Consider the following 22,983-nt stretch of genomic DNA (forward strand, 5'->3'; position numbering starts at 1 on the left):
AGTAAAGGAAAAAAAGAAAAAGAAATCAGTTTATAATTAGAATATTATCTGAACCTATATCTATTTATCTATCTTAACAAATCCTTAGAGAAATATGAAACAAATTTTTCCCCTTTAGGTTATTTCACCTTCTATTCTACAGATTGTTTTTAACCAATAGTGTAATACTTTTAAATGTAAATAAATTTATTGAATTTTGTTATCTAGAATTATTTCATTGATTTTTAAGCCCAAGACTGAATCACTGGATTGGTTTTATGTGAACTTATTCCAGAATATTTTACTATATAATTCAAAAAATTATTATTTCAGAAAATTCTCCATGGTTATGATTTTGATGCTTGTCCAGTCTTTCTGTAATCCAAAGTCAATAAAGAAAATGAAAAAAAATTGAGTTTCTTCAATAAGAGGAAAATTCTGGTTCAAAAAGATACTCCAAAGGAAGGAGGGGATTTGGGTTTGGTTAGAAATACATTTTTCACCTTTCAGTAAAGAAATATGAAAATTGCTCTGGTCTCTGATAACCCTCATACATCCAACTAGAAGGTATGAACAACCATTTCCTGCGGGTCTCTATAGGGCACTTCATAGGGAGACCAAAAGTTAGCTTTCACTAGACCTAGTAGCCTAGCAGAAAAATAAATCATTCATGTCTATAAACTCACAAAGAGATGCAGGAATTCTAAAGAGAAAATATCCATACTGTTCATTTACATTATCTTCCCTATTTAAAATGGGCAAAACAATTCTATCCTTACCAGTACATAGGCATTCAATAATGAAAAACTTATCTAAGTGGTCTGATTTGTAGAGGAAACATTCCATAGACTACAACTCAGACACATCTATATCATCACTGATTTCCTCATTGCTTACTCTTACAAAAAAGAAAAAGGCCAAACCCTCTTCTTGGCATTTTTATCCTATCTCTTCCCATATCCTCTAGAGTATTTTGCCTCTTCAATCACTCCTTCAACTTAAACCTTTTTCATTTAGCTCTTTACCTTATTTATAAAAAGTGTAATATTTCTTCCAACCTTAAAGAATCTTTCCTTAATATATCTGATCCCCCCAAATTATCATTCCAACTGTGCTCTTCTCATAGTCAAACTTAAAAAAAGACACCTACATTTATTTCTATCACCTATTGATCTTCCACCCAATATGATATCTCTTGATATCAAGTCTCTAACAGAAACACAATAAAAATTTCTCTCTCTACAGTTAACAGTAAATTCTTTTTCTAAGCTTTACTTCTATTTTTTGTTTTCTATGCCTTTCACTTCTAAATATATCATTCCCTCTTTCCCTACTCAACAATTGATATATACATAATTTCCATATATATCTAAAATAGTTGCCCAAATCTAAAAGACCAACTGAAACCAGTAAACGTAATGTTCTATATCTGTAGTTTACTAGTTTTTCAAATAAGGAAGGGAAGAATGTATTCTCATGCGTTCGCTAATTCAAGCTTGCACATTTCAAACACAAAATATTAGATTGATTTCTGTCATCACTAGGCTCAGGTTCCACTTTTTACAGCAATATTTTCTAAATCCCAGTAGAGGTTAGTTAGCATTCCCTCCTCAAAATATACTGAATTTATTAGTTATTTAAATTTTATATTGTTCCCTCACATCCTCAATGGAATCCAAACTCCTTGAATTCAACAATTGTTCTCTTGATTTTTTTTAACTTTTTGTTCCTCTGCATTCCCACTAATTATCATAGTTCTTTATACATAGGAGGTGCTTACTTTTGTTGAATTAATTTCTTTAAGTCTAGAAATTGTAGCCAAAAAGGAAATGAGGTTAGTTTGGTGGGGCTCTTTAGTAAATAACCTGAGATTATTGAAGTCTATCTTGCCATTATATTTTTGCAAATAAAAAAAATCCCAAGTTAAAAATAGGGGAGTAGATTTTATAATCTTGGTTAAAAAATAGGGTGCATCATCCCAGCTTGTATTTTAAAATGAGGTTAACAAGCCTTTTGTTAATATGACTTATAAAAACAATAAGGCTTACATTATCTGTATTTTGAAGAATGAATGAAAAATGATAATTTTTAAATAATACAAAACAGAAAAATCAATTTAATAAATTGGATTAAGACAGCAGATCTACACTTAGAAGTGATTTTAAAACTCAGGCCTAGAGTCAGAGGACCTGGCCTCAACTCTGACCTCAGACTTCCTATCTGTTTAATCTTAGACTAGTTATTTTATCACAATTGCCTACCACTTTTCTGCACTGAAAGGGATACTTAGTATCAATTCTAAGACTTTCTGAAAAAGTAAGGTACTTTTTAAAAAACAAATTCTCTTCTTTTTACAACTAAGGAAACTAAAGCCAGAGAAGTTAATTGATTCATCTGAGGTTAAATAGGTAATATGTGGGCAGAGTCAAGATTAAGTTTAAATTCCCATAAAATCAAGTTTAGGGTTCTTTTTTTATTGTACCACTGATGCCTATTGAAAAAAATCAATCTTCCCAAATTATTTCTATTCCTTACCTGTGTATAATGTCCAATTGGTTTTGTTGGGTCAATTGCTCCTTTTCCATATTCAAAATTTGAAACTTCATCATACCAGTCTTGGATAGCCTTTGACCATTTCATGGGAACAGTTGACATAAAAAGATTTTCACCACATGGATTTCCTGAGAAGAAAATCAAATATTCATGATGAGAGGATAATATTTGTAACTAAATCTTTAAAAACCTCTCTGAAGAATATAGATTATTTTCCTGTATCTTTAAGAGGCAATACAGTCTTGAGAAACTAAAATTTTAATTGTCATACGGGAACATCTATTTCTTAAGTTGTAGGGTAGAAGAGAACAATAGAGAGAAGTAGGATGAGAATAACTGATATTTTGAGAGAAATGTTTCACTTTTATAGATGAGAAATATGAAAACAAATTCTGGAAAAAATATGATTAGTATTCTGAATAAACTGAAATGTGAGGTTGTGTTGTCAGAAAACAATAACTATACTGATGGACAGAAGGGACTGTAATTTTTCTCACAATTAATACTTTGTAAATATATTTTAATTTTATTTTCTGATACGTGACTAAAAGTATAGTCAATAATATTGATTTTTATTCAAGTCCAAGAGATTGGATGTTGGAGTAGCATTGATAATAATTTCTCTCTCTTTCTTTTTCTCCCTCTCTCTTTTTTTTCTCTCTCCCCTCACATAAATAAATAAAGAACCAACAAAATGGATAAATAAAAAAACAAATAAATAAATATATACACACAGCCACCCCACCATGGATAATATATATTTTATATGTATACATACTGCATATACTACATAGATATTACATTAATTTCTACAAGACAACTTCCCCCACTTTTAAACTAAAATTTTTCTTCTACTGGAAGCCTTCTCTAATCCTTTTTAAATCTAGGCCCTTCTGTCTGTTAATCATTTTCTATTTATGATCTATATAGCTTACTTTTTATATATTTTTTGCATATTGTCTCCTCCATTAGATTATAGGCTAACTGAGGCCAGGAATATCCTTTGCCTCTTTTTCTATTTCCAACACTTAGTATAGTGCCTGGCAAATTGTAAGCATTTAATAAATGCTTATTGATTGATATCTGTATTATCTATATTTAGATCTATTTTAAGATCTATTTATCTAGATCTTTTTGAAATCTTGATACATGGCTATATAAATATAGATTGATATAGATATCTAAATATATACATTATACATCTATCTATCTGTCTATCTGCCTCTCTTTATATTTATGAAGAAAGACAAGTGTCAGAGGAATTGTAGGAAGAAATACATAATATTGTACTCTTAACTATATATAAGAAGCCATTAAACTGTGAATAAATGTTAACCCCCTATTACCACTGTTAGGTATATACTATATCTCAAAGAAGTCAAAGGGAGGAGGAAAGGTCTCATATATTCCCATATTTACAACTACATTTTTGTAGCAACGAATTATTAATCAAGTGGGTACCCATCAACTGAGAATTGTTTGAACAAAGTATGTTGTATCAATGCAAAATAAATTTATTAATGTGTAAAAAATACAACAAGAGAGTAAAAACCCTAAATGAGTGAGTGGCTGGGAAGATGGAAGCTTAGATGGAGCAAATCTTCAGAGCTCCACACCCTTTCCACACCAAGATAAAAGACAAAGAGCTTCCAGAAGAAAGAAAATCAAATCTAAAAGCAGGACAGAGCAGGGGAATCCTACTGCTGGCCAGCTCAAGAGGTATACAAAGAAAAAGGCTTGAATTCTAGAACTGTTGGGTCTGAGGGTATAGAAGAGGAATCCCAGGACCCCTCCCTCATGAGCTGTGTGGAGTAGTCTCCAGTGGTTCCTGAAATCTCTAGGCAGGCAAACACACCAACCAGCAGAGAGGGCCTTGCTGAAGCCAGACTCAAGGACACAATAAAACACAGACTCAGACACCAGTGAGGTGGCTAGAGGAAAAGGCGGAGAAACACAGCAAAAACACTTGGAAGATGGAGGCTTAGATGGAGCAAAACTTCAGACCTATGTACCTTACCACACTGTGATGAAAAAACAAAGCACTTTGAGAGGAAAGAAAACCAAATCTAACAACAGGACAGAGCAGGGGAACCAACTGTTGGACAGCTCAGCAAAGACACTCCATCTTGCTCCCCCACCCCATTTCTCTTGAGGTTTTAGCCTCAGGACACATTAAGCTCTACACATTAACCCAGTCCAGGCTTAATCCCATCAGTTGGACAGATCAGAAGTCTTTAGAGGGCAGGGAAACACTAACCCACTCCCTCATAGACTGAAGAGAAAGTAACTACAAACCTCCATTGCCAGCTGGGGGAAGATCGTTCATCAAAGCTCATTAAATCCATCTGCTTAAACTAATCAACTAATCAGCTAGCAGAACAGAGACGGAAAAAATATGAGTAAATAACAGAAAAAGAGAAAAAACTACAATTGACAACTTCTTTCCAGGAAGTGAACAAAGAGCAAATGAAATAGAAGATCAGGAAGTTCCAGTGAATTGGACACAGGCTTTGAAATACCTCAAAATTCAGTTAACTTAAGAGAGGAAGAAGGTATTTGGAAAAAGGAAATACATAAACTAAAACAAGAAAATAAAGTCTTAATATCCAAAATTGACCAGCTCGAAAATGAAGCAAAGAGGGTGAAAGGTGATTTACAAAGAAAATCAGACCAGAAGTAGAAGGATGACCAAAAAGCCAGGGATGAAATTCTATCTTAAAAAATAGAATTCAACAACTAGAAGCAAATGACTTCACAAGGCAGCAAGAATATATAAAACAGATTTTTTTAAAAAATGAAAATTTGAGGAGAATATGAAACACCTCAATGACACAACCACAGACCTGAAAACAGATCTTGAAGAGACAATTTAAAAATCTTTGGTCTACAAGGACATCACAACAAAAGGAAAAGCCTGGACATCATCCTACAGGAAAATACCCAAAAAAATGGTCCTGACATTCTCGAACAAGAGGGAAAATAGGAAATTGAAAGAATCCACAGATCACCTCCTACATTTAATCCACAACTGACAACTCCCAGGAATATTATAGCCAAATTAAAAAACTACCAGACTGGAGCAGACTTCTGGGTTAAGATGGCTACAGAGTGGAAGCAGCATGCTTAATCTCTCCCAACCCACCTACACATGACTCCTCAAAAGGACACAAAAACCAAATGCAGATGAACTAAGTTCCCTCACAATAGAGTCCAGCATTGAAGGTATGTGGGATCTGGGCATTTACATGCTATAAGGGGGTGAAATAGCTTTCACTAAAATACAAACTGAGCAACCCCCCCCACATACACACACCATCTACAGTGCCAAAGCCAGCACACAAAAGTTCCAGCAAGCTTAGGGCATTCATTATGTTCTTGGCAGCTACCTGGGATCACAAGGTCCTGCTCCTGAAAGCAGCAAGACTTAAGACCACAAGAGGCTAAAGAATGAAAACTTTGAAAGCAGACCTTGAGTGCAGGCATGGACCTTGGGTGGGGACCCAGTGCGGAGGGGTGAATGTGGAAGCAGTGCCCTGAGACTGTTAAAGAAGTCTAGGGCAGAGGAGCAACCAAGGGGACAACCAGGAAACTTGACCCTGAGAACAGCTAGGCTTGAGACCCCAGGAGCCTAAAGAACTCAGACCTTGGGTTTGAGGATAAAGCTGAGAGGGCTGCAATAATATTAAGAAAAATGGGAAAACAAACAAAATAGAGTAAATTTATATTCCATAAAAAAGCACATGGGGCAAAAAGGGGAGAAGACCAATACAATGGAAGGGTAAAGAAGTTGGAGAGAGGAAATACTTAATTCTTAAGTGCATTGAAATTAATGTAAAGAGGGAAGAACAATCAGATGCATTGGGGCAGAGAACTGATATGCAACCTATAGAGAAGCAGAAGGGTAACAAACAGACTGGTGGGTAGGGAAGCAATACTAGGGAGGGAGAAGGTGGGGGTAAAAAGACCCTAAAGATAAATAAGAGGGGAACAAGAATGGAGGGGGAGAGAGGGCAGTACAATAAGGGAGGGAATTAGGGGAACTGATTAAAAACAAAACACTAGTATAGAAAGAAATAGTGAACAAAGAAAGGGCAAGACAAGGAGAGGGAATCAAAATGTCTGGGAATACACAGTTGATAATTATAACTCTGAATGTGAATGGGATGAACTCGCCCATATAACAGAAGCAAATAGCAAAGTGGATTAGAAATCAAAATCCTACCATATTTTGTCTATAAGAAACACACATGAGACAGGCAGACACATTGAGTAAAAATGAAAGGCTGGAGCAAAATCCATTGGACTTCAACTGAGAAAAAGAAGGCAGGAGTTGCAATAATGATTTCTGAGAAAGCCAAAATAAAAATAGATCTGGTTAAAGGAGTTAGAAAAGGTAATTATATCTTGATAAAAGCAGTATAAACAATGAAGAAATAGCAGTACTCAACATGCATGCACCAAATGGTATAGCATCTAAATTTCTAAAGGAGAAACTAACAGAGTTCAAGGAGGAAATAGATAAAAATATACTAGTAAAGACCTAAACCTTTCCCTATCAGATCTAGATAAATCAAACCAAAAAATAAATAAGAAAGAGATGAGAGGTGAATGAAAATCTAGAAAAATTAGAGGTAATAAATGTGTGGAGAAAAATAAATAGGAACAAAAAGGAATACATCTTCTTTTCAGCAGCACATGGAACAATCACAAAGATAGACCATCTGCTAATGCATAGAAACATGGCAAAGAAATGCAAAAAAAGCAGAAATAATAAATGCAACCTAATCAGATCATAATGCAATAAAAATAGTTATTAGCAAGGATACATGGATAGGCAAATAAAAAACTAATTGGAAATTAAATAATATGATTCTCCAAAATAAGTTAGATAAAGAACAAATCATAGAAGCAATAATTTCATTGAAGACAATGATAATGATGAGACATCTTACCAAAACTTATGGGATGCAGCCAAAGCAGTTCTAAGGGGAAAATGTAAATCACTGAGTGCATATATCAACAAATTAGGGAGGTCAGAGATTAATAAATTGGGCATGCAATTTAAAAAACTAGAAAATGAACAAATTAAAAATCCCCAGTTGAAAACTAAATTAGAAATACTAAAAATCAAAGGAGAAATTAATGAAATCAAAAGTAAAATAATTATTAAATTAATAAATAAGCCTAGAAGCTGATATTTTGAAAAAAACAAATAGACAAAATACTGGTAAATGTAATAAAAAAAGGAAAGAAGAAAACCAAATTAACAGTATCAAAGATGAAAAGGGAGACCTCACCTCTAATGAAGAGGAACTTAAGGCAATCATTAAAAACTATTTTGCCCAATTACATGGCAATAAATATAGCAATCAAGGTGATATGGATGAATATTTACAAAAATATAAATTGCCTATATTAACAGCAGAAGAAATAGAATACTTAAATAACCCAATATCAGAAAAAGAGACTGAAAAAGTCTTCAAAGAACTCCCTAAGAAAAAGTAACCACCTGTTGGATTCACAAGTAAATTCTATAAAACATTCAAAGAACAACTAATCCCAATACTATACAAATTGTTTGACATAATAAGCAAAGAAGGAGTTCTACAAAGATCCTTTTATGACACTAATATGGTACTGATTCCAAAGCTAGGCAGACCCAAAAAAGAGAAAGAAAACTACAGACCAATCTCCCTAATGAATATAGATGCATAAATCTTAAATAGAATATTAGCAAAAAACACTCCAGCAAGTGATCAAGAGGGTTATCCATCATGATCAGATGGGATTTATACCAGGAATGCAAGGATGGTTCAACATTATGTTATTATTAAAAATGATGAGGGCCGAGATAAAAAGGAAGAATAGTATTTTAATAAAAGCCATGCTGATAGAGATAAGCTGACCACGCGCCTGTAAGAAACCTATTCCAACCTCACCTCCGCCATTTACCTCCTCTCTCCACGAGCCCAAGTAGCTAAAGAGCCAGGTAGCTAAAGAGCCAGGTAGCTAAAGAGGAAGTTCAAAGTCACTTCTCCCCTATTTAAAACAGTCCCTCACCTTGAATACGTCATCCAAAACAGGAAACCCATTAGGGATCACGGGAAATGTAGTTCCAAGTATCCCAAGTGATTTTAAATGACACATAACCCCCCTGAGATCTGTTTAAAAAGACTGGTCTTTTTCAGTGGATCTTAAACCAAAAGAAATAGTGCTAAGAAAAGCACAAAGGTCATGGAGACTGACCGACCAATCCAATGGGATTAATGAGAACATCTGCACAGTGCCAAGGAGCACAAGGTCAAAGGGACATGCATACACAGGTGGGATTCAGGTGCTCCCACGCCAACACTAAGGACTTGAACTCAGTGTAAGAATCGAAGCTGCAACGCTTACCATATGTTAAGACGTAGGACTCTCCAAACTACACTGCCAGTCAGGTACCACAGGTTGGCTATCATCTGGCTCACCCATATATTCCTGAGAGTGAAGGGAATGACATACACTTCCCTTGCATATAAATCTGGTCCTTTTTTCTCTCTTATAGAATGGCAACTTCCTGTAGTCTTAGCTGCAAATGGGTAAGTGCAGTATTACTGCATTGTGTCCTACAGACTAGTAGGATGGAAATTATAGTTGATTAGACCCTAATACAAGGGCCTGTTATAATTTTATTTTGTTTCTTCAAAAATTTTATATACATAGCTTTTGATATTTTGATTTTGATTTTAATGCTTTTCTTTTCAAAAGTTTCAATTTTCTTCTATTTTCTTCTATTTTTTTTCTTTCTTCTTTTTCTTTTGAATTTTACTCATACAACCCCATGACTCAACTATATATCTTGAGCTGATCTGGGTATTTCTTTCTAAATACCCACCTCAGGGGGGATAGTATTTTTATGAAATCCAAGATTTAATTTTCGTTTTTGTTTGAGAAAAATTCTCAGGGAAAGAAACTTGCTGATTCCTTAATACAGAGAATGAACTGTTTGCAGAGAGATGCCTGAAGAACCTACATTAATCAAGAGATCCAAAATGAACTTTGGGTTGCAATTGATTGAACTGACGGGGTTGTTGCATTGAGCGATCCAGAATGAACTTTGGGTACTAATGAATGGACTGATGGATTTTGAACAGCTACTTTAATTGTACATGTTATACCAATAGGGGACTGCCCCCAATTGGTTTCTTGTCAATGAGCTTAGCAAAACATTGGCTTTGCTTTCTCTCTTTTCCATTTCCCTCTTATCTCTAACTATTGTAGTTAGAAGACCTTTGTGAGTATAAGATGTTTATGTAAAATGATCACTTGGGGTGACTAGGCACCCAAAATGATCATCAGGGGGGATTGTGTAAATGGAATTAGTTCCAGCCCATTCATAGTTAGACTTGTACTTAAACCTAGGCATAGAAATGATGTAATCCTCACCTTCCATAGTGGGGAGGGGAGACGAGTTACCCACACGTGACAATAAGTAACAAATCAAGAACAGGGGACTGCCCTTTGGGCAGTCCAAATCAATGTAGAGACTTCCATTTGCCCATTTGAATTAGCAGTGGACCCACAGGAAGTGATGAAGGACACTATCTCTTTAAGTGTGTGAGTTACTTCCTGTTGAGCAGTTCCCAATTCGAACTTGGTGATGAAGGATCTCCTAAGACCACAGACAGCTTACACTCTGTATTGTTACATGGGTAAGTTAGGCTGACTTCCTTGGCCTAGTTAGGCCGCTTCTAAACTCTGCCTATATGGCTGTTGGGCCTTGTGGCTTACAGCTTCATTTATTTAGCCTTTTCACCTTCTCTCTCGTCCAGGCCTGACCAGGCCTGGACTAGCCTCTCCCTTTCTCTTTATTCCTATACTTTACCTTCCTGATTGTAAATAAACTTGCCTCAACCCCTTGCTGACTTGGGTCTGATTTAATTACGGAATCAACCTGAATTGTTGATTCCTGGCAGCCACACTTTAAATATATATCTATAATACATAAATTTTTCCCTCTTACAATTAGGAAAACCAACCACATAACTGACCATATCAACAAGCAAACCAATAAAAAGCACATGATTATCTCAATAGATGCTGAAAAAGCCTTTGACAAAATACAACACCCATTCCTCTTGAAAACACTAGAAAGTATAGGAAAGGAGAAGGGCCTTTCCTAAAAATAATAAACAGTATATATCTTAAACCATCAACGAGCATCAAATGCAATGGGGATAAATTAGAAGACTTCCCAATAAGATCAGGAGTGAAACAAGGATGCCTATTATCACCTCTATTATTTAACATTGTACTAGAAACACTAGCAGTAGCAATTAGAGAAGAAAAAGAAATTGAAGGTATTAAAATAGACAATGAGGAGAATAAACTATCACTCTTTGCAGATGATACAATGGTCTACTTAAAAATTCTAAAGAATAAACTAAAAAGCTAGTAGAAATAATCAACAACTTTAGCAAATTTGCAGGACACAAAATAAATGCACATAAATCATCAGCATTTCTATATATTTCCAACATCACAGCAGTGAGTTTTGTTTTAGCATGATATACTAATGATGAATTAAAGTTGGATATAAGCAGTGGAGCTCACATATTGGAACAGATCACCAAGAAAATTATTAAAGAATCAGTAGAAAGGAGGAAAAGATAGATAATTTCCATTAGTCAGCTTACCAACTAATCAAAAGAAATGCTAACAGTTATGGGACAGGAAACTAAAATGAGTGTTATGACATCAATGTAAATTAAATTATCATTGCTATTATTTTATTTTTTCAATTGTATTTAATATGTTATTCAACATTAAACTATTGTATTTTGAGCACTTTAAAATGTAATAATGAATAAATGCTGAATTTTTCTTCAGTGTCAAGAGATCTACTCATTTTTTCAAACTACTTTTGTTGTTACTTGCATAATTTCTGAATAGACATTGTTTCATGGGTATTTGTCTTACCTTCACAGAAGTTTAGTTCCCTTAGGCCAGTGATGGGCAAACTTTTTAAAGAGGGGGGTCAAAGGAAAGGAAACACTCATCTGTCAGTCTGTTTCTAAGGCAACTCTTACAAAGTTTCATTGTATTGTATCCTATTCATTGTATTCGTCAGATTTGGAATAATGTCCTGTGGCAGGATAAAAGTTTCAGCCCCGCCCCCATCTGGCCCACAGGGTCTTAGTTTGCCCATCACTGCCTTAGGCTAATCCATGTCATTTACTTCTACATATTTTCCATATAACCTGGCACAGTGTTGGGTATAAATATTTGGACGTTGATTAATAAGTGTTTTAGAAAGATGGGGTAGGGATTAGACTTTTTTTTACTTTAAGAATAACAACTGATATCAACACCTTCATTGCAAATTGAATTTTCTTCAATATTTGCTTGGAGTAGTGAGGGATTAAGTGTTTCAAGGTTAAACAATATATAGTCAGTATGTGTCATAGATAAGACATGAACTTATCCAAACCTGATCAGCTTTCTATCCCCAGTGCCAAATTGCCTCTGTTTTAAGACAAGATAATTATTTTTAATTGCAAATATAAAAAAACACACCTTTTCAGAGCCTACCCCTCTGCATTACTAACAGTATTTTCACTAAGCATGAGTTCATTTTCTAAAATATGAGTGTACTCTTTACTGAGCTAGTTATATCCCATTCTATATATTTCCCTAAGTGGAAACATATGTCTGTGAAAAACAGTAGAGAGTATTGAGGCTATCTCACAATTTAGATATGATGTTTCTTATTGAATGGGGAATATATTGATACCTATATGATAGTGATGAAAAGTATAAATAACTCCAAAAGAAAATATTTGTGAAATCCATAAGCTGACATCCACAATGATAAACTGGGTTCAAGAAGTGGTATAAAAGATACTATTGATGATATGTATGATTGAAATCAGAGAAAGGTTCATCATATAGTAAGAATGAGAGAAAAGATGAAAAGTCTAAATGAAAAGAATCAAGTGAAGTCCTCTAACACTTTGAATGGGTCATCTTTTGAGTTGTCACAGAAAAATATAGAAGCAGAGCCAAGATGACAGAGTTGGAGGAAGCATTTCAGTGAGAACCTCCCCCCCCCACCATACTCTTCCAAAGAAATCTACAAAGTGCAAATCCAGACGGAGAGTTGAGGAGGACCAACTGAATGGGGAAAATCTAAGGAAAAATGCCATAATGAGTCATTTTTTTGACAGACCAGTTCAGTGTAAAGAGACAGAGAAGAATCACTGATCAAATCATAGTATATAAATGCAATGGGAAGTGATTATAGTATAAGAAAGATGAGCTTTTCAGAGAAATCTGGGAAGACATGACACAATGAAATGAACAGAAAAAGGAGAACAATTTATATGAATACAATAATATGGTAAAGACAAAAAACTTTAAAGAAATAAGAATTCTAACCAATGCTTTGACCAATGACAATTTCACAGGAACAACAGTGAAACATGCCACCAATCTCTTATAGAGAATGGCTCAGAACATAGAATGAGACTATATGTGTGTATGTGTGTACATGGCATAGTCAACTTGTTCATTAATTTTGCTTAATTATACATGCTTGTAAAATCTATTTTGTTTTCCATCTCAATTGAGGGGGGCAGATTTTTTACTGATTGAAAAATAAATAATTTTTAAAAAGAAAGAAGTAAGGTCATAGATTTAGTGTTCTTAAATACTGTAGAGGAGTTCAATCCACTTATTTTTAGAAAGGAATAACTTGAGGTCAAAGAGGTCAAGTAAGTCTTTAATTAAGAACACAGAGAAGGTAACAAGAAGCACAATATGGGGTGCTAGAAGGATATTTCAATCTGTACAAGGGAAGACGTTGTCATCGTAATAAGGTCACAAATGCTTCAAAGTGTTGTATCAGAACAAATTTAGTCACTGTCATAAACTGACTCATTAAGGGTAGATTTTCACTTACCTATTGTTCTATCCTTTATCGTACTGTGTTGTAAAGTGCATTTATTTGCCCAAGCCTGGGCTGATTCTTGTGCTTCTGGGCTCCATTTCTTAAAGAAAAAGAAAAATATGTACACAAAAGTGAAAATTTAAGTTCAAATTTTTAATCAGTTCACTTCAAGCATTATCTGTTATAGCAAGTGGATTGTTTTAGTTTAAAGATAATGTTAAGATATAAAAAATTAGATTAGGCACCATATCTGCCCTCATGAACATTATTCTAGGCTACTTAGAGAAAAGATATAAAAAATAAAGAATAATAATATATGACATGTTCGATAATAATAAATATAAATTATTCTAGTAATGCTCATCCTCCAAGTATTCAATAATGATGAAAATATATAATTTGTATGCCACTTTACTGTTTATAAGATAACTTTTTTCATAATAATATCATAAAGCAAGGAGTATAACTTTTATTTTTTTCCTTTAAATATATGTCTTAAAGTTATTGGAATATTATAAGGTTACACAGCTAGATAGGGCTACAACCAAGATTCAGATCAATTCTTTTTTAAAAAAGACTTATTTATTCTTCCAGTTACAGGTAGAAATAATTTTTGATAATTGTCCAGCATTTTAGGATCCAGATTTTCTCCCCTCTAGGGACTAGGAAGCTGGGTGGCTCATTGGATTGAGAGTCAGGCCTAGAAATGGGAGTTCCTAGGTTCAAATCTGGCCTCAGACACTTCTGAGCTATGTGATCCTGGGCCAGTCACTTAACCCCCATTGTCCAGCCCTCTGAGCTTTAGGCAAAAAGATCAGTAGTTATTACTTAATACTTAGTACCATCATCTACCCCAAAGTGGGAATTAGGTCCTTGTCCCAAGTCCAGATTAGAATTCCTTGGACTGGGGTTCCATACTTCTCCACAGGTTTGAAATTTCAAGGGGTATGGTTTAGCTTGTACCTTTATTTGCTCAGTAGGGGTCTCAGGATCTGGATGTTGGCTTGAGCATAGGTTCCTGAACCTCAGACAGCAAATGTGGGTTGGGTGAGTGTGGCTTGCTCTTGGCTTGCTCCTCCCTCTTTTCTACAGCTTCTTGTTGGGTCTGCTCTCCTCTCATTGCAGTGCCCCAGATTTTCTCTGCCTACCTTTTAGGTTTTTCTTTTCTTGAAAGTGGTTTCACCCTGTCTCCTTGTTGGTTCTTTCCGTCCTGTGTTTGTTTTGTGGACATATTTTAATCTTGGATGAGGAGGTTTCTCATGGTGGCACAAAGCTGCTGAGGATTACTCTGCTATCTTGGCTCACCCCCCTCTTCCCCAAACTCCATATATCATTACTTCTTAATTAAGACATCATCATTGCAAACTACAACCCCTTATCCATACTTCATCCCAACCCCAAGATTAACGCTTACCATCTTTAACATGTTATTTGCAGCAGGTTTGACATTTGCTCTCAGGTCATTGTGCTTATTCACTATTTCCTCTTGGATATTATTATTTTTAGTTGATAGTGATTCAAAGGTTGGATTCTATGAGAAAAATATGAAGTAATATCATACTAAGCTTAATTTTCAAAATTTAATATAGGTTCTAATGCATTGATTTTTAAAAATATTTTAAGAAGTTATTTTGTTATTATAAAATGTTATAACCAACACAAGAAATTTCTGCCATTCTTGTAAAATAGAAGAATATCTCTTAAAGTTCCAAGATGGGTTAAGAAATATCCTGACTTCATACAAACAATTCTTGAGCTTCAGAGAAGGCTTAGCCAAAATAAGTTCAGAAAGATAAATATCTACCATATTATTATATCTTTCACCACATGAGTTTTCCACTGCAATATTTCAGGGAAGAGATTCCACCATTTCTGATAAACAGTATGTATATTTGACCTATGCTGCAATTTAATTTAAATCAATGGTGATAACAATATCAAGGACTGATACTGAGTAGCAAGTACAACATATCCACTATGCATTTATTGAAAGAAGTGTCATGGAATAATAGAAGGGGAGCTGTCCTTAAAAAACAACATGCTTCTTACATTTGCTTGATCTGTGACCTTTGCCAATTAATTTACCTTCCTATTACAAGAGGCAACTATATAAGACTAAGTTCCAGAGAAGGTATTCACCTGAATTGGTAGAAGGAAGTTTCCTCATGTGTATTTCCAATATAAATGAAATTAATGAACTAATGTCCATTAATTACCCCTTTACCTTTCCCAATGTTTGGGAACCCCACCCTCCTCACTTTTTTCCTACCTCTCCTGACCCATTGATGATATTTTATGAAGAGGAATTTCATGTATCTACCTGGCACATTGGTACCAAATGACCATCTATTTTATCAGAGGAATTCATATGATTCTGAATAGTAATACTTCTCAGTAATTTCTAATGTTATGAAATGGATGAGAATAAAGATAATCCTAGGCCCAAAATAATTTGTTCCTCTGTTAATAAAGGATTTCATAGGGAAATCCTTTATTAACAGAGGAACAGAAATTATTATTGTTATTATTCAGAATTATATGCCACATTTTTAGCAAACTTAAGTGGTCATTGGCCTTAGTCTTATTTCCAAAGCAATGAGTGAATCCTGTGAAGTGATTTGACATTCAAAATATTCAATATATTTTCATTGATATACAACCAAAGCACAATTAACACTATGAGTAACACAAATTGGAATACCTACAGCTAGTTCAGAACATTTATTACACATACTAATTAAGACCAACTACATCTCAATTGAACTCTCAAAATCACTGAACACAGGATTTTGAATGTCATAAAATATATTAAATATGAAATATATGAAGTAATTACATGTTTGTAAGAGGGTCCTAAGGGGCCCTGACAAATATTTGAGGGTCCTGAAGAGGTGAAGAGAATGAGACATAGGGAGAAGGATGACATGTGTCAGGCGGGCCAATGAAGCTGGTAGCAATCAGAGGTGAGGTTTATTGATCACAGCTAGTATTTTATAGAGAAAATGACATAGGCTAAGGGATTAGGTAAGCTTTTTACATGGACAATGGTTAGGAATGATTTACAACCTTAGTACAATGACTTAGTTTACCTCACTGAAACTTAGAATTTTCTATAGGATAATAATTCAATATGACAATGTGTAACCATCTAGTCTAGATTCTTAGGGAAATGTTTGGCTTCAGTGGGTAAAAAAAGAACAACTAGGGACAGCAAGCAACTTATAAGGTGCTTTGGATGAGATGATATGTGCCTGGTTCTAGTTAGCTGATGGCTCTAATTTTATCGGGGCCTACTCTCACTACCAGTGGCTACACATGTTAGTATCCACAAATATTTATTACCAGTATTGTTATAAGGAAGAGAGGGTTTTAGCAAGGGAGGTTGGTCTGCAGGGGTTCAGATGCAGGAGGAAAGATTCTGGAATGTTGAAGGAGAGGTTATACTGGTAACAGGGATTTGGCTGTCTCTCTCTGGATTTACCCAGGGAGACTGGCTGTCTGTCCTTTGGTTGTGGATCTATCTTGATTCCTTATCTTGCCTGCTGCTTTACTGTTATCTGTGGTGTTTCCCTTGTGATCCTGAACTATCTGGCTTCTGAGTGTAAGACAAGGTCTGGGTCCTTTTGGATCCAGGACCTTTCCCTGGTCTCTGCCAAGCTTGCCATAGACCATTACCTCTAAATCCAACTGGGGGTTGGGGGGTTAGTGCAGATTTAGCTAGAGCAGGGACTAGGATCTTTAGGTCAGAAAGATGAGGGATTAGTGTAGACCAAAATCTCTGTGAAGACTCTCCGCCAAGGGACATTTAGATTCTGGAACTTTTAGTTAGTGAAACTAGTTTCAGGGTCATCCTAAATCCTATCTAGCCTTTCTCTATTAGAATAAACACAACTTACCTGTTACTGAGTGGTCTGTGTATTGGTCTCAGACAAGGCTTTGCCTTGGTCAGAGTTAACTGTTGGCTTTAATTCCACATTGTAATATCTTGTTACTGGCCCAATCTAATGCATCTCATCCCAATCCAAAACCATCCAGTTGCAGTATGAAACTAGGAAACTAATAACAGAAATCCAAGTTTCCTCTATTCATCTAATAGGAATAATAACTGCATCTGTATCACAAAGTTGTAGTGAAGATAAAATGAGATAATATATGAAGAGTGCTTTCAAAACCTTAAAGTGCTCCATAAATTTTTGCTAGAAGAAATTACTTCTGACCTTGGATTAACTGGGCTAATAAGACCCAGAACTGAGCAAATATAAGGTAAGAAAAGCAATATGACAAGTAAATGAATGCAGGAACAACTATTTATTTAGCGCATTATATGAACAGCATTGACTGGTGATAGAGATATGTTTGTAGGCATTTATCTAGAACATAAGACTGATACTATTGGCACTGACTCCAATCAATGATTTTTATCTATAGACATTCAAACAACAGTTTAGTAAAAAAGGCATTTAAAGAATTTGACAGGGGGAATGAATTTAGGAGAGGGGTATGTAAGAACTGATGAGGGAAAAGAATCATTGTCATCTAACTTTGTGCCTCTTTATCCAAAAATATTAGGTACCCTCTTCAGTGGTTCAATGTCTTGAACCTAAAATGGCTTAAATATGAAAGCTTAGAGTATATAATATAGAAATGACTTTTCCTGAGAGGCTCACTTGGTCAGGCACAGAAAAATTCTTAATATATTGAAGGAAGTTATCAATCAATCATCATACCTGAGTAGCACAAGATGAAAGCAGTAGAGTAGTTAAGCAGAGCAGCACATGGAAGAGAATCATTGCTGAAAAACAAAAATAATAAAAACATGTAAAATTTTGTTCTTGACCATCATCATCTTTAAAAACATTAGTGGTCTATATGATTGTGATTGAATATTATTGTGCTATAACAAATGAGAGGCAGAATTATTTCAAAAATAACTGGAAATATTTACATGAATGGATGCAGAGTGAAACAAGAAGAATCAGAACATTGTACATAGTAATAGCAATATTGTAGAATGATCAACTGTGAAAGACTTAGCTACACATAGCTTAGCAATAAAATGATCCAAGACAATTCTGAACAAAGAATGCTCTCCACCTCCAAAGCAAAAAACCACTGGAATCAGAATGCAGATTAAAGCATACTATTTTTCATTTGAGAGTTTGGGTTTTTATGAATATTCTCTTATGACAATAATCAACATGGAAATGTTTTGCATGATAATACATGTAAAATCCAGATAAAATTGCTTACCCATGTTCAGGAGGGGAGGAGACAATTTGTATCTTATAATTTTTGAAAACATCTTTTGAAAATTGTTACTATATTAATTGGGAAAATGAGATGTTAAAAAAATTAATGGTCAGCTAGGCAGCAAGCACAGTAGAAAGAGTGTGATACCTGGAGACCATTTACTCTAAATATGAGGCACCTAGGTGGTATAGCTGATAGATTCATAGGCTTTGAGTCAGTAAAAACTGAATTTGAATCCAGCCTCAGATATTTTCTGGTGGTATGACTCTAGGAAACTCAGTTTTCTGTTATGAGTGTAATCCAGTCACCCAACTCTGGGCATTTAAAAAAATAATTAATTAGTTTATTTGTTATATTTAAATACCCACTTAACTCCTTCCTTCCCTTCCCTCCCCCCATTACAGAAAGCATCATTTGACAAAAAGACATAAGTATATATAAAATTATGTTTGATTTACTTTGATTTAAATTATCTTGATTTATCAGTTCTTTCTTTAGAGGTGGACATATACAAATCATTGTTCAAACATTTTTTGTTGCTATATTTAATGTGCTTTTTGTTCTGCTCATAATTTCATATAGTTCTTTCAATTCTTTTCCCCAAATTTAACTGTTTGTCATGTCTTATGGTATAATCCTATTCCATCACAATGATATACCACAATTTGTTTAGCTATTCCTACTTGATGGGTATCTTCAATTTCTACTTCTTTGCCACCACAAAGAGAACTGTAAGTATTTTAGATTTTATGGGTTCTTTCCCTTTTTCCCTGATTACCTTAGGAAATAAATCTAAGGTATTGCTGAACCAGAAAGTATACATAGTTTCTTTCAGCATAATTCCAGATTGTCCTTCATAATGATCGGATCAGTTCGCAGTTCCACCAACAGTGTTAGTGGTCCCATTTTTACACATACATCCCCTCTAACATTTGTTATTTTTCCCTTCTATCTCTAATGAGATGTGAGATGACATTTCAGAGTAGTTTTGATTTGCATTACTCTAATCCAGTGATGGTGAAACTTTTAGAGACTGAGAGCCTAAACTACAACCCTCATGCTGCATGTGAGCCCCCTGCCTTTCCCCATACAAGTGAGAAAGGAAGAACTGCCATTGGGCTGCTGGGTAGAGGGGTGAGTAAAGTGAGAAATGTCCTCAGGCATGTGTGTGGAGGAGGAGGGGGAGCAGCCCTATCTGGCACATGTGCCATAGGTTCACCAACACAGCTCCAATCAATGGTAATTTAGAGTATTTTTAAATTTAGTTATATATAGCTTTCATTTTATCATCTCAAAACTATCTGGTCATATCTTTTGCCTATTTATCAACTGGAATATATTCTAAACAAAGCTTACAGCTGGTGGAAGTGCATAAAAGAATTTAAATTTTCATAGTGTAGGAAAATATAAGTGAGGTAATGGGGTCAACAGGGATATTACAATAAACTAAGTGTTTTGTGGGAACACACTCTAGGATATATGAGAGACTGGACCAGGGTGAAGAGACCAGAGTTTACTGGATTTCCACAGGAATGGCAGTTGATCTTAACTGTCACTCAGCTTCCACTAGACCAGAGTATAGTAACAGGCTAACAAGGTAAAAGGGACTTAACAGCTTTAATTATGTTAGACTAAAAGGTGGGAAAGGATGTCTATACTTAAAATCTAAGGGATAAAACCACGGGGCAATGGGAGGACTTATTCTACTCTTATCTAAGTGATCTAAACTAACAGGGCCCAAGGAGCTGTAAATGGAGTCTCTGGGTTTCTGCCTCAAACCTGGAACCTGCCAGGCTTGAGTACAGCTAGGGCTTTGTGGCTTTGGGATTCTCACTGCAATCCACTGATGACCTCTGGATGCCAGGAGCTAAAGTTGTCTCAGGAACCAAGTAGTGAGGGTTTTGCTTGAAGCACTATTCTCCAGTACTCAAACTTCACCTCTTCTCTTGGCTCTGTAGATCTTGTCCTTTTTCTAGATGCCACACCACACAGGATCCCAGGGGAAATCAGGAAGCAGGGTGTCCTTTGATCTGAGGTCTCCCAGGCTGGCAACAGTTTTTTGCCCACCACTAATGGAGTCCACACTCAGGGCACAGACAGACTTCTTCCTCCTTCATTCCAACCTGGAATTCCCAGCTCCAGATCCTTCCTGCTAGGTACAACTTAATTCCTAATAACTAGCTAATCTCATCTTACTCATAACAATAGGTATTAATAACTTGATAACATTAAAATGCTGCTATAGTAAACTGGACCTATGGTCCACTCAAACTCAACATTATTTTCTTTATCAGAGGCCTCCAAAAATGTGGAAAGGAAGATGTATTACAACTGTCAGGCAGCACAGTGGATAGAGCACCAGGTCTGGAGTTGAGGGACCTTGGTTCAAATTTGACCTCAGACATTTCCTAGAGGTATAACCCTGGGGAATTAGCCTTGATTGCCTGGACTGGTGGTGGGCAAATTTTTTAAAGAGGGGGCCAAAGGAAAGGAAATGCTCATCTGTCAGTCTGTTTCTAAGGCAACTCTTTCGAAGTTTCATTGTATTGTATCCTACTCATTGTATTCGTCAGATTAGGAATAATATCAGATAGAACATTTCAGGGGGCTACATCTGCCCACAGGCCATAGTTTGCCCATCACTAGCCTAGATCTTTCCACTTCAAATTATCTTAGAATTAATGCTAGAAGGTAAGGGTATAAAGAATTTAACAAAAAAGGAAGAGTTATGCTTGTGTGTGTGTATGTGTGTGTTTTTGTTTCATGATGATTTAGAGATTGACTATACCCCTAAACATACTACTTTCTTCAGTGACATGTACTAACTCATGAGATCAAATGTTCATTCAACTGATTACTTGTCATGTCATGTAGATCAGGGCTTCCTTTTTCTGATCCTAGACTCAACTGGAACAAGCTTCAGTTTTAATATTCCAGTATTTGGTAAACATATCCATCCTACATCTTCAAAAATAAGAAATACCCCAAATATCAGAAGACCAGAAGGAAACTTTAAATGACCTGATCTCATAAAAGGAAACTCATTTAGCCTTAGAGGTACTACCAAAGGAATGAACGCCTAATGCTCAGTGGATTGACAATGAACCCTACTTGGAATCCTTTTATGATCCAGAGTCCTATATCTAAATCTGGGAATGGCAAAACACTGAACAAAAACTATAGGCCAATATTATTAATGAATATAAATTTTAAAATTTTTAATGAAATCCTACCAAACCAACTACAGTAATTTATAAAAAAAACCACATTCCTTATGATCAACTGGAATTTATACCAGGGATGCAAGGAAGGTAACATAATATCAGTGTGATTGACTTCCCAAAATGCCATTGTAAATGAAATAAACAATTCTTGCTGGAACTGTGTCTTCAAGTAAACACGTCTTATTTCTCCTTTGTTCATCCCTCAGTGCAAAGCCTTCTACACACAATGATTAATCAGTATTTATTAAATTGTATTTCTTGATACAGGACAGCTAGGTGAAACAGTAGTATTTTGAACACTAGACTTTTAATCAGGAAAAATCATCTTAATGAGTTCAATTCCAACCGTAGATACTTCCTACATGTATGATCCTGTTTGCCTTAGTTCCTCATCTGTAAAATGAGCTGGAGAAGGAAATATAGTCACTCAATGTCAGACATGACTAAAACAACTAAACAACAACAACAACAACAATTTCTTGACTTAAAAAGTCATTCAAAGGTGAAAATTCATATGGGAGATTCTGTAGATCAGGGACATCAAAGTATAAGCCTGGCCACAAACAGCCTGAAAAAACTCCCTAGTTGGACAGAGCCAAATAAAATGCAATTGGAAAATGTTTAACAAAATGAATAAAAATACATACAATATAGATAACATTAATTTGTCATTTTCTGTGTCGATATATGGCCTTCAGGAATCTGTTTCTATTAAGAGTTTGGCATCAGTGCTGTAGATTGTTAAAAAAGTTTCAGATAAGACCTTGAAAGTCATTGAATCAAGCCTTTGTATTGACAGTGAATCACAGAGCAGCTAGGGTAGTTTAGTGGCTAGAGAGCCAAAATAGAGACAGGAGGTCTTGGGTTCAAATTTGGTTTCAGATGCTTCCTAGCCATTGGACCCTGAGAAGTCAGTTAATCATTGCCTAGACCTTATTGCTCTTCTTTCTTGAAATCAACTTAATATTAATTCTAGGACAGAAGGTAAAGGGTAAAACAAAACAAAACAAAACAAAACAGTGAATCACGTTTATGAAATGTTCAGCA

The 22,983-nt window shown here is 35.2% G+C and overlaps 1 protein-coding gene across 1 annotated transcript in view; it reads right to left on the bottom strand.

Moving 5' to 3' along the window:
- Positions 1–22,983, bottom strand: part of LOC123246442 (cysteine-rich secretory protein 3-like) — a 78,201-nt gene that overhangs the window by 7,462 nt on the left and 47,756 nt on the right. The window contains exons 3-6 of the mRNA XM_044675341.1: positions 18,190–18,254; positions 14,877–14,993; positions 13,475–13,562; positions 2,515–2,660 (exon numbers count right to left, since the gene is read on the bottom strand). Coding sequence (XP_044531276.1) covers positions 2,515–2,660; positions 13,475–13,562; positions 14,877–14,993; positions 18,190–18,254 — 416 coding nt within the window. The remainder of the gene's footprint in view (positions 1–2,514; positions 2,661–13,474; positions 13,563–14,876; positions 14,994–18,189; positions 18,255–22,983) is intronic.

The sequence above is a fragment of the Gracilinanus agilis genome, chromosome 4 (assembly GCF_016433145.1).
Source record: "Gracilinanus agilis isolate LMUSP501 chromosome 4, AgileGrace, whole genome shotgun sequence".
In the NCBI taxonomy this organism is placed as follows: domain Eukaryota; kingdom Metazoa; phylum Chordata; class Mammalia; order Didelphimorphia; family Didelphidae; genus Gracilinanus; species Gracilinanus agilis.